Source organism: Neomonachus schauinslandi, chromosome 2 (genome assembly GCF_002201575.2).
Source record: "Neomonachus schauinslandi chromosome 2, ASM220157v2, whole genome shotgun sequence".
Classification (NCBI taxonomy): domain Eukaryota; kingdom Metazoa; phylum Chordata; class Mammalia; order Carnivora; family Phocidae; genus Neomonachus; species Neomonachus schauinslandi.
Genome location: NC_058404.1, coordinates 16285024 through 16298237, shown reverse-complemented (window position 1 = coordinate 16298237; position 13214 = coordinate 16285024). Strand labels below are relative to the sequence as shown.

Below are 13214 nucleotides of genomic sequence, written 5' to 3'. Positions count from 1 at the left end.
CATGCCTTTACTACTTTCTTCCTAGCCTCTCCCGGTCCCCAGTCCCCAAACCACACAGGAAACAGCCCTAGTATTTATTCCAAAGACTCATTTGTTCAGAGACAGAAGCAGCTGCAGCAACACTAGGGTTTTTGCTGACGGCAACTCTATCACATCTCATTATAAATGATGTTCTATTTATTCCCCTCTGAAATGTCACTGGCAAAACCAAATATGCTTCTGAGCAGGCACATGATGGAGGAAATCCACGCTGCAAAGACAAGACTTTGTCTTTCAATCTCTGTATCACGAAGAGCACACTGCCAAAAGGCTAAAATGCTGCTTCCTCATTCTTATCAACTCTATGGGAAACAGGGAGGATTCATGATTTAATGGGCCAGATTTCACTGAGGAAGAGTCAGACTTTGGGTGAAGAACTAGTTGTTTCTGCCTACACTGAACCAAGGCAAACATCAGTATATATCTTAGTCTAAAATATGGAACAGGGACAGCTTTTTCATCTGAAAGCCTCTCTAGCATTTGGATGATATTCTCTCATGGTTATTTCTTAATTTAACTATCCCTCAGTTCTAAAGTTCAGCTTAGTTCCAACTTTTCGTTATTGAAATCATGCTAAAGTGAACACCCTTATGTATAAATCTCTGCCTGCAGTTTAGAATTGGGTCTACTGCTTAACGTGAATTACATTTTTGGAACCCCTGTGTTGTAAATTCACTGAAGGAAGAATCTACATCTGATATACTTTTGTTTCGCCTACAGAGTGATATCTAAAACAAAGGCTCCCAAAGTGTTTGCTGATTGTTTTAGCTGTGGCTTACTGATGACCAAAATAATTAATTCTGGCACTTAAAACGAGTCCTAGCCCACCTTCTTCACCCCAAGGGAAGAGATGCTAATCTGAGCAGACAGAGCACCGGACAGTCAGTCACAGGGCAACATTTACAGTGGTTGGTGGCATTACTGTGCTTCTGCCAACCCTGACCCCCTCATGCGCCTCCTCTTCTAGGTGGTGAGGTGTGCCTTGAGGCACCTGTCCTAGCTCTAGCTAGTCCTGAGGCTCTGCCAGGTGTGTGTGGGCAGAGGGTCCTATTTAGCACTCAAGACTTGGCCAAGCATTACCGTTTGACCTTTTACCCAAGGACCACTTTGGGAGAGAAGCACCCGTGTGGGTCTTAACAAGAGTATTTTAATCCTGTTTGTGCTCTTGTTTCATCTAAGTACATCTTCCTCAAGTACTACTAGGGTAGTATTCCTCAACCTTGGCGCTAACTCTTTTGGACAGGACAACTCTCTGTTGTAGGAGGCTGACCTGTGCATTGTAGGAAGTTTAGCAGCATCCCTGGCCTCTACGCACAAGATGCCAGTCGCACCATCCCCCAAGTTGTAACAACCAAAAATGTTTCCAGATATCACCAAATGTCCCCTGAGGGACAAAATTCCCTGCCCTTCCAGTAATAACCACTCCTCTATGGGAACAAAGGTGTAGTTGAAAGGCAAGGTCGAGGCATGCCTGTGTCCCTGACCACAGTACACCCTAACAGCACCAAAACCTCAGCCTGAACAACATGGCTATGCAAAATTATTTTTTGTATACCTTTTGGTGATAAAGCAATGAGGCTATGCTAAATCACATAAAAGAAATTCAAAGCATTCTATCTGTATTCAGAGGAACATGGTATAGGGTAACCCAGGACCCAGAGATGATTATCTGTCTTAAGGTCGTGGCCTCAGATTCTACCATGGTGTCTGGTTGGCTTTTAAAAGTATTTGCTGTTGAGTGAATGGACATAAATACACATCTGACTAGGAATAAAGGGATATTATGAGTGTATGTGTGTGTGTGTGTACACACTTAACAGCAATTACCATTAAATAATAACAAAGAAGCTTACTTCCTCGAAGTTCAAAGATCTCCCCAATCAACATGAAACACGGTTCAGCCAAGGCGTCTTTCCTCCCATCCACATCATCACCATAATCTGACAGGTCACTGTCCTCTTCTGTCTCCTCCTGGGGGTACAGAAAGGTCAAAGGAAGCAGATCACTTATCCAAGGAAGTTGGTAGAGTTATTCTTTTCTTTCAAGTGTAAATTCCAAACTATGTGCTCACATTTCAACCTTAAGTACTCTTTCAACTTTCCTGCATGCAGAGATCTATGCATTCTCAACAGAGGGCAAAATGTGTGTCTAACCTCAGGGAAAAGCTTGGTGTTAAAGCCTTATTCTAGGTTTAAAATAATTGTGAAAAACCTCTATCACTGTATTAATAAGGAGTAAATTAGTAGATAACAGAATAGTTTTCTAGCCATTTTGAATTTTAAAGGTAAGGCTTTTTAACTTTTTTTTTTAAGATTTATTTGAGAGAGAAAGCCAGTGCGAGCACATAAGTGTGTGGGGGGCGGGGCAGACAGAGAGAGGGCAAGGGAGAGAGAGAATCCCCAAGATGACTCCCCGCTGAGCTTGGAGCCCAACACAGGGCTCGATCTCACAAGCCTGAGATCACAACCTGAGCTGAAATCAAGAGTCAGAGGCTTAGCCTACTGAGCCACCCAGGTGCCCCAAGTAAGGTTTTTTTTTTTTTAACTTAAATGATTTTAAATTCACTGTTTTTTGGGACCCCCCGGTGGCTCAGTCGGTTAAGTGTCTGCCTTCGGCTCAGGTCATGATCCTGGAGTTGTGGGATCGAGCCCCGCGTCGGGCTCCCTGAGGAGGGTGTCTGCTTCTCCCTCTGCCCCTCATCCTGCTCGTGCTCTCTCACTCTCTCTCTCTCAAATAAATAAAAACAAATAAAATAAAATGCACTGTTTTTTAAAAACATGTATATTTCAAAATAACGTCATTATGTTAAAGCTCTGACTCAAGCTTTGATTCTGTACTTCAGCCCCTCTCACTTCCTCATCAGCGTATCAGCAAGTTTCAGTTCAAAACTCATTCTATGCCAGGCACCAGGCTAGTGCAAACAGGTGTGACGTGGATCCAGACTTTCAGCGGCCCACAGCGATCTCGGGAGGCTGACAAACAGGTGCATGGCTGTTTCCGCAAGCAGGGTGAAGCGCTGTCAGAGGCCCAAACAGAGGCAGCAGGAGGACAGCCGAGCAGGCTCCTTCTATGTGGGCAGACAGGCAACAGCTAAGGCCGAAGCCCGAGCATAGGGTAATGACAGCACTGTGGGGGACTGGATGAGCAGAGGAAAGGGCTGAGAAGTCACAGAGGCAGGAGTTCCCAAAACCTCACAGCAACATCAGATGCTGCAAAAGAGGTGGACAGAGTTGAACACGGACAGGAAGCCACTGGGTCTGGCCACCAGCACTCACCTTCAGAGAACGATCTCACAGAGTGACTGAGCCATAATGTAAACTCCCAGAGGTTCAGGGATAAATGAGAGGTCATGGAGGCAAGCTAACTGAATATGGCCAGACATTACAAATACGGGCCTGCAGGGCAGAGGTGGGAGAGTCCCTTGTGGGGGAAGCAGGCTTACACAGAGCCCCGAGCACTGGCATGGACGTGCTCTGTGCTGTGCACAGATTTCTCCCAGCTCAGGATGCAGTGAAGTAGCATGCCCCTTTTCATCATCAGCTCCTTCTGTCCAAACTCCTTCAACCGATCCTACTGAAGAGCCAGGGGCCTTTAACAATGAATGCCAAGGAGGCAGTGAACATCTCCATAAGGAGACGCCCATTTTCAGAGGTAGTCTTGTGCAATTTGCTGAAGAGCCAAAGAAGGGGCTTCGCACTCTGCAGGAAGGCCTGAGGTCCAGAATATGAAATCACAATGTCTGCAATCTCTATTTGCTTCTTTACCTGTAAATGTAGCTCCTAGATTCGTCTTGCTTCAGAATATCCCATGACCTTCTACTCCCTGAGAATTAATGCTGAGCTCCTCAGCCTGGCATGACCTCGTCCCCCACCTCCCCTCTTTGCCTAACCTTCCATTAGCCCACTCCTGAAGCTCTCCTCTCCAGTCCAATGACCTACTGACTGTCCCCCCCATCCCGACCTTCAAAGTGAGCTCCAGCTCCCCCTAATGATGACTCCCCATCTCGGGGCACTGCCTGTCCACCACTTTTACCAGGGCTCCCATATAACTTTCCACCCACATTTCACTTACCAACCTTGTTATCACTCTTTTTTGTATCTTAACTCTTGCGAGTGGCTTGTAGGGGAGCACAAGCAGGTGTTCCAAAAATATGACAGTGATAGTAGCTGAAAATAGATGTATTCGCTTCCCCCCCCCCCACTAGTAGCATGCTTTCAACAAATACCTGGAACTTCAAGAAACCTTCAAAAAGACATTCCCCTAAATCTGTTGCAAAAATGGCATGACCTTTCAACAGCTCACCTCTTGATGGGAGAAGAAGTCTCGAGGAAGTCTTTCCAAAAATGAGGATAATGAAAAAGTGGATTTTTTCCCCTGCACATCAATAACCTTGAGGTAGTCAGGAGAAGGGCTCAAAAAGGCATAAAGTGCTTCACTCTGACACAGTCTTTCATCTGACAGCAGATTCTGGGGAGGAAAGAGGGTGCATTACTGTTATGGAGGAATAAGTCTGTGCTGCCGGAAACCACCACAAATAGGGGCAAGCAAGGCGCAAAGGACTGTGTTGGGAATTTATTTTCATAATTCTGAACCCCAAACCATTCTCCTCTCCCCCTGAAACAGAACACACTAGATGAATTCCAATGATTTTAATCGCAAGCAACCCCCTGCAGGTTAACTGGAGCACCCTAGTCATCCTGCTTGTGGAAGAAGCTGTGTGGACAGCTGCTCAGCGCAACAAAATCCCCGGCTTTGCACATGGCCTACAGACCCAGGGACCACTGCCTTGGAATGTCAACTTCACCTCCATCCAGCGGTGCTGGAACTTACACATTTGCACACTGCACAAGGAGACCACTCAACCACCCTTTTATGGCTGTGTTCAGACTTTGTACATCAGTTGAAAAAAGGCACTTTGAGCTGTCACACGGCACTGTCCACACCAGGCAGGAGTTTTCTCCCCGTGCTCCCACCTTCCAAGCTTGCTTACATAATTACAGAACTGTTTTTATGAGCCCTTGAACTGGAAATGTCCTCAAGTTCTTTAGGTACTTATCTGGCCTCCGGAGATAGCAAAGAAGAACATAAATTAAGTTTATGCCCAGGTAAGTGCTACGGTAGGACAGTAAGATTAACAACATGACCACAAGAATGTCTAAATGTCTAGCATTAAAAGATACAGGGTTTAATAGGATTTCACTCATATGTGGAACTTAAGAAACAAAACAAACAAGCAAAGGGAGAAAAAGGAGAGAGAGGCAAACCAAAGAACTGACTCTTAAGTCTAGAGAACTGATGGTGACCAGAGGGGAGGGGGCGGGGGGGGTGGGTGATAGAGGTGATGGGGATTGAGGAGGGCACCTGTCGTGATGAGCACCGGGTGTTGCATGGAAGCGTTGGATCACTACACTGTCCACCAGAAACGAATATAACACTGTATGTTACCTACTGGAATTTAAATAAAGCCTTGAAACAAACAAACAAAAAAAGATACAGGCTTTAGGAATAACGAGACCAGTGGGAAACAGTGCCCCATTGACGATGTAATCCCCTGGGGGACAGGGACACTGGGAGCACATCGTGCTTCTCATGTCAGAGCCTGGGGTGGCAGAAGAGGTTAAGATCTAGTCTCAGAGGACTTGGCCCATGACAGTCACATTACATCTGTTCAGGCGAAGGCAGAAACCCAATGAACTCTATGACCGTCCCTAGAACAAGCTCCCGTGAGAACAGCCAGGACTGGCACACTGGGGACAGGGGCTCCAAGGGGACGACCAACGTTCCAGGGGTTGTTAGCTTCCTCTGTCCCGCAGAAGACTGGACTGAACATGGGCAAGTCCTGCCTCAGGTGGAGGGGAGCTGATGTCACTACTGCCTTCCCCAGCCCCGGCGCCCAACAGATAGGCCTTCGTTCCTTCTGCAGAGAATCAAATGTTCAGGCATACGTGCAGATGGATTAGAAGGCAGGAGATATCCTCCCAACTTGATTTCCTTTAGCTAATCTATACTCCAGCATTATTTTATAAAATAGTAGGAAATGATAACTAATGATAAGTCTCAAACTTATTACAATCAACATAAATAAAGTGATCATTAAGGGTGATAAGACTCTGGCCTAAATTATATTCTATTATGAAGGAAAATAATCAAATTAAGTACATACAATAAGTAAGAAATTCTCACAGCTGTCTGTGGGGCAAGATATAATTGGGGTTTTTATCATTTTTAAGCTCTCTGGGGATGGCATCCCATTCCCAGCTCCTTCCCTCCAAACACTTACAGCATGTTATTCTATTCTGGTAAAGATCTCAGATGACTGTTCAGTGGGTGATGGAGAAAGGGGTAAGGCATTCCAAGAAGAGTACACAGCACATGCATACCCAGAAGCAGGACGGAGCGCCACTGGAGGGGAATAGCTGGGGTAGGTGGTGTTAAGTATGGGAGCAGGAATGGGGAATGTGGTAAGCACGAATGAAGAAAGACATAAGCAACAGTATGGCTAGGAATGAGTAGCTAGATTATTAAATATCTGTACAATTAGTATGCTTCACTAGGGAACTATCTGTCATAAATAAACATTCAAGTAAACATACACTCAGTGGAATCCCTTTTTCTGGAAGGTCCTGTGGACCCAATAAAAGACTAAGCATTCTGCACCTTTTTCCTGTTTGCGGCTGGTGGGATAATACTTTCAAACAACAGTCTGCTGTATAACCTATCTAACTACATTCAATGGTTATGGCTTTATCAAACAGTCCTTGAGGAAATGAAAAACAATCCAAACCATTACTTCCTGACTGAAAATCCTCTTGACGAAAAAGACAAAAGGTCACTAGACACACTGTTTCATCTGGCTTAGCTGCAGATTATTCTTGCTCTCGGCTATGTCCACATGACCTATCGGCAGAGTCTCAGAGTGCGGTTTCTCTTGGCACAACAGCAGAATTCGCTAACCCACTTCCACAACCAACAATCCGATAAAGGCACATGGGCACCCTCTCTGCACCCCAAAAGCACAGGCCCAGAGTGTGGGATCTGTGGCAACAGGAAAGGCCAAATAAACGGAGACCTCCCCCCGCCGCCCCAGTAGCAGAGGACTGGAAGGAAACGAGAGTCGGCTGCAGGGTTCCAAACCTCCACACCTGAAGTTTAAAAATCCTGGATTTTGAGCAATACACATCTGTTTCACAAATGAGATCTTTAGTTCATCCGGATGATTTAAGCAGGTACTGTGTTGGAGTGGGTTTAATTATTTCCTAGACATTTTGAATCAGCAACAAAATGGTAGTATTTCAGTTTCAAATTCTCTTGTAAGAGCATTTAAACACTGACGATTCTCTAATCCAGTTCTGCCATAATTAAATTCAGAGTTTTTCAAGGTGTAAATTGTTTTATTTCCTAAGGAAAATTTACATCATATTACACTATATTATATATTACATACACACACATATTTATGTATTATTATATTATAAAATAAAAGTTTCCCTCAGGAAATAAAATAATTTGCATCTTAGAAAAACTTTAGGATACATATACACATACAAACATATATATATGAGGGGGGAGATAGGAATAGGTGGAAAAAAGAGACTAACACTTTCAAAGCAACTCTGACTTAAACAAATCTATTTTTACAATGACCCATACTTCTTTTTTTTTTTTTTTTTTAAAGATTTTATTCATTTATTTGACAGAGAGAGACACAGTGAGAGAGGAACACAAGCAGGGGGAGTGGGAGAGGGAGAAGCAGGCTTCCCGCCAAGCAGGGAGCCCGATGCGGGGCTCGATCCCAGGACCCTGGGACCATGACCTGAGCCGAAGGCCAAACCACCCAGGCGCCCCAACAATGACCCATACTTCTGAGTGAACAACTATGTTTTAATAAAGCCTTCACTAAGAATTTGGCAACATCCATCATTTAAAATCCTAGGACTGGGCGCCTGGGTGGCTCAGTCGTTAAGCGTCTGCCTTCGGCTCAGGTCATGATCCCAGGGTCCTGGGATCAAGTCCCACATCAGGCTTCCCGCTCTGTGGGAAGCCTGCTTCTCCCTCTCCCACTCCCCCTGCTTGTGTTCCTGCTCTCGCTATGTCTCTCTCTGTTAAATAAATAAAATCTTTAAAAAAAATAAAAATAAAAAATAAATAAATAAAATAAAATCCTAGGACTTCTAGCTACCACTACATAGGCAAAAAGTGTTTCACGAGGCAAAGTTCCATGCCTCCAAAAACTACAAGCGTACGTGGTTTGAGTAACTTAACTATCCTCTGAATACAGAGGGCCCAGCTAAGGAAAAATAAATAGTGGCTGCTATCAAGGATAGTATATGTTTGGCCTTATTCTCTAAAAATGGACTGAAAACAAACAATAAAGCATTTAGAGGAAATTAGGAGAGTAGCTTTAGGACCTTGGGGGAGGCAAAGATTTCTTAACAGGCACAGAGACATAAGCATAAAAGACAAAATTGATATACTGGACTAAATTAAAATTGAGAACTTCTGTTCATGAAAAGAAATCATTAAGAGAGTGAAAAGGCCCTCCACAGAAAGGGAGAAGATATCTGCAACATAAATGGTCTGACAAGAGACTCACATCCAAATCCCATGCAGAACTCCCACAAAGCAGTGTGGAAAAGATGGGCAACACGACAGAAGAGCAGACTCAACTTGACCAGACACTTCACCAGAGAAGCTATCCCAGTGGCCAGTAATGAAGTGCTCCATTTCATTCGCCATCAGGGAAATGCAAACTGAAACCACGGGGAGACCCCAGCACACACCCACCAGGACTAAAGAGAAACAGGCAGAGAAGAGGAGGTGCGGGGGCGGGGGGCGGCCATCAGATCCCGACACACTGTGGTGACTGTAAAAACTGCCACAACCACTTGGACAAATGAAGAAACCCAGACGCAACACAGATTCACCACAAGTCAAGTACTACAAGTTTATAGAAGCCTTCTTCATGATAGCCTCCACTGGAAGTGGCCCAAATGCTCGTCAACAATGGGATGAATAGACTGTAGTGTATTCTCACAATGAAAAACCTACGTGGTAGTGAAAACAAATGATCTGCAACTAGAACAGCACTGTGGGTAGATCCCCTGGACACAGTTGTTGAGTGAAAGAGGTCAGACACAAAGGAGTCCATACTGCATGATTCCATTTACAGGAAGTTCAGAAACAACTGTATCTGTGTGGCTAGTCGTCGGTCAGGATCGTGACCACCCTGGGCCAGGGGCTGTGACGGGAAAGAAGCCGGAGCGTACTGGCCTGGGTGCTATTTACAGGGCGGGCTCAGTGTGTGGAAAAGGACAAAGCTGCACACATGGTATCTGTATTGTACATATTTTGTACTTGTTATATTTTATTTTTTGTGTGTATAGTATACTTTAATTATAAACAAAGAAACCAACAAACCAAAGACATTTTGAGGACCTGGCATGACCTTTAAGACCAGGAAGCAAACAAGCAAGCTCTTAGTATGATGACAGTTTAACCCCAAATAACTAATTTTTCCTCTCATATCCAAAAAGTTTTCAATTGCTTACCTGTAAAAACTTATTTAATTGATTCTTTGACTTTTCCATGAACTTGTGATCTATAGATTTGAAAGGCAGCTTGCTAAGAGAAGGCAACTGGACTTTTTTTAAAGAAGGGAAACACTGTGGAGGAAAACATTAAATGTTAGCATTTCGAATCACATTTTCATGTTAAAAAAAAAAGTTTAGAATTATAATTAGAACAAACCAAGTATCTTCCTCCTGTACTTGTTCCTCTGAGGTTTAAGACCTTGAAAACCTGCCTGTTCTAATCAGGCTCATGGAATCGAGAGGAACGGGACATTTGATGAAAAAAGCTAAAGCTCATCCCTAGGCCCCTGAATGCCTGAGAGCTGGGCAATGCAGAGGCCAGGCTGATCAGGTGGGTTTGAACAACACGCACAAAGCACAAGGCTCTAGGTGTGGATACCTGGCTCACAGGAAGAAAATCTTCCTATTAGAATGTGCTTTGTTTATAACATCTCTGTGAAAAAGTTATCCCAGTTGATAAAACAATGGAAAGAAGGAGTAACTTAGCTTGCCGCTTTATTACTGCCCTTCAGTGGCAAACTGCACAATGGAAGTACATTAATAATAATATATTAATAAATAATAACAGATCCTTTGTGGATTGAGTCCTACGTTCTGCCAGACACTGTGCTAGAAGCTCGGCACATGAAATAACAGCTCGAAGAGTTGGCAATTGTTATTATTCCTATTTCACATATGAGACAATTAAAGATCAGGATTAAAACCCAGATCCATCTGACCACAAAGTCTGTGTTCTTTATGACAGGACTCTGCCAGTCTGCCCCTCAGACCCTAGGAGGGCAGTGGGTTCCAAATGCTCTGGACTCTGGCCCCACTTCCAAACACTGGCCCTTCATGAAGGCACTGGGGTCACATGAATACGCTTAATAAAACCAACTGGCATTGAAAAGTCAGCGAGCACAGCCTTTGCCTGCGACCGCTCTAACTGCTGGCGTCACCCTCCGTGCACAGGAGGGTCACAGGAGTGCCTGCTGGCCCGTCCACAGCATGAGATGGCATGGGTTAAGTCGCTTGTAACAAGGGCATGCAGGTGCTTCGGGTGCTGGGAAAGGAAAAACTAGCCCTTCCCACACAGCCCACTGAAGAACCAGGGGTACAATGGCATGTGCCCAAGGAGACATATAAATCAGGGCTCAAATTCGGGGTATAATTTTCAAGAAATGAAACAGGCAGTGAGAGTCAGAAGGGAAGATTAAAATTCACCAGGGACCTGAAAAGGTGCCTCCTGTCCCAGCTGTCAGCAGGAAGGGTTTACACACAAAAACGAAAAGTCACAGGACAGTAAATTCTAACGGTAAGAAAAGAACACCAAGGATCAGCTACAGATAAGGAAATGAGACAGACATGGAGTTTTATAAGGTTTACTTCCTCTAAGGCTTCAGTCTACTTGTTTTTTTTTATTTTCAAAGAACATTTTCCACATACATTTTATTTCAAAATCTCCTCTAAATTCCTTTTTCTCCTTCCTCCTGTTTTTATCAGCAACTGGATGGATACTAAACGTCGGCTTCACAATGGTTTGTCACAGGGCAAACGACACACTTTTCCGTAGTGTCTATTTTACTCGCACATTTTGGGGAAAATGTAATCTTCTATTTAGAGAGAGATTTCGCTTTCCACACTGCCAGGGTGACCACAGTCCCTTTGAGAAGTACTGGAGTAGGACACTTGGTTTTGGCCACCATCCTTTTAAAGATTTTATTTATTTATTTGTCAGAGAGATAGCACAAGTAGGCAGAGCGGCAGGCAGAGGGAGAGGCAGAGGGAGAAGCCGGCTCCCTGCTGAGCAGGAAGCCCGATGTGGGGCTCCATCCCAGGATGCTGGGATCATGACCTGAGCTGAAGGCAGACGCTTAACCGACTGAGCCACCCAGGCGCCCCCACCATCATTTTAAAATCACTTGAAGAAGGTATAGAATTTATAAGCTGGTGATTAAAGGGATTTTTTAAAAAATCCCCTTAGGAGAAAATGTTAAAGGAAACAGACGCATTTCACTGGCAGAAGAGCAGTCTGATAGGTGACCGCAGGATTTTACCAGCATCAATTCATTCTGAGCCAGACGACAATAAACAGAAACAAGAGGAGAAGTGACCAAAGAGAGTCTCAGTTGCCAGGGAGGAGGGCTGTCATCTCTAGGAGGAGGAGAGCTGGAGAGGACGCAGTTCCTGAGAAAGATGGAAGAATAAGGAATGGAAAATAAGGTGGCCCGGACTCCAGTCCAGGTTGGGCCACTAGGAACATGCCCTGTGATAAATCGATCAAACTCTCTGGGGTCAGCTCCTCTCCTCTTAAAATAAAAGAGCTGACCTAGATTAGAAGGTTTCTGACATTTCTACCTAAAACCTACAGTAGGAAATACATGCTGTGTTGCAACCCGCACACGCATACGTGCATAGCCACATATAAAATCGAACGCACCTATAAAACTAAGGGGTTCTAGGAAACAGTGCTCATTGCTACTACCACCACCACCAACATGATAACGTTTATTATGTGCCACACCTTCTTCTCAGTGCTGTGTATGCATTTATCCCCTTAATTCTCACAACAACTCTGAGATAGGAGACACAGGCGCTATCAGTATTTGTATTTTACTGATGAAGAAGAGAGACAAAGAGACACAGTGACAAGTCCCAGGTCATATGGCTACTAAACAGTACAGCTAGGATCCAAACTCAAGCAGTCTGGGCTCCCGAGTCTGTGTTCTCAACCACGACACTTTATGACCCTTACTCTTTGTGCCGAAATCCAGTATGTTCCATGGTCTTCCTGTTGCTGCAATCATTCATTGATTTCGCTTCCCACTAAAAGGTCACAACTGGTAGCTTCAAACACCAGTGGCCCTAGATGATCCCTAGCCCTCTTTCAGCTCTGGGGTTCTATGAGGCTCAATGGAGAGCAGACAATGCTTCGTCCTGAAGGATTTACACTAAATGGTTTGTCTATGGGTTAATTTCCAAATGTCATGCTGAAAATGCCACTTTGCCAGTATCCACAGCAAAGGAGAAAGGTTAATTAGTTTCCTTATATGTAAAAAATTGAAATGAGCTCTTATATATCTTCTTGCTTAGTAATTCTACACCTTGTGTTCATGAGTATTCATACCTCACTAAGTTTCCGGTGTAAATTCTGGAACTCACTGAGCCTTCTGGGGACGGTCCAGTTCTTAGTTTCAACTCCTCCAACTTCTTGTAAGCTTACCATGACAAAGTAACAGGGCATCTGCTCACCATTCTCTTCTGTAACCTTGGGAAAAACAAACACAACAAAAAGGGTGGTGAGCAGATATGGTAGGCACGATTTTTAAATATCTCCCAAGATCTCCCACTCCCTAGTGTACATGCCCTGCGTCATCCCTGGGACTGTGAATACCACGGAATCTATTCCTGCAATTAGGTTATGTTATGTTTAACCGCTGACCTTAACACAGCGGGATTACCTGGGTGTGCCTAACCTAATCACACAAGCCCTTTAAGAGCAGAGAGATTCCTCGGGCTGGTGGCAGGAGAAGACGTGGGAAAGCCTGGAAGTGCAAGAAAGATTGCACACGCGGTGCTAGCATGAAGGAGAGGGGTGCGTGGCGG

General features: G+C 44.5%; 1 protein-coding gene across 3 annotated transcripts in view; it reads right to left on the bottom strand.

The window, feature by feature from the left end:
- SNX25 (sorting nexin 25) overlaps positions 1–13214 on the bottom strand; it is a 123727-nt gene that overhangs the window by 6783 nt on the left and 103730 nt on the right. For 2 of the 3 annotated variants that reach the window (XM_044911731.1, XM_021694293.2), the window contains 4 exons: positions 12736–12876; positions 9588–9701; positions 4342–4506; positions 1893–2010 (listed from right to left, as the gene is read on the bottom strand). In XM_044911731.1, coding sequence (XP_044767666.1) covers positions 1893–2010; positions 4342–4506; positions 9588–9701; positions 12736–12876 — 538 coding nt within the window. The remainder of the gene's footprint in view (positions 1–1892; positions 2011–4341; positions 4507–9587; positions 9702–12735; positions 12877–13214) is intronic. The other variant, XM_044911739.1, reaches the window with a different exon arrangement.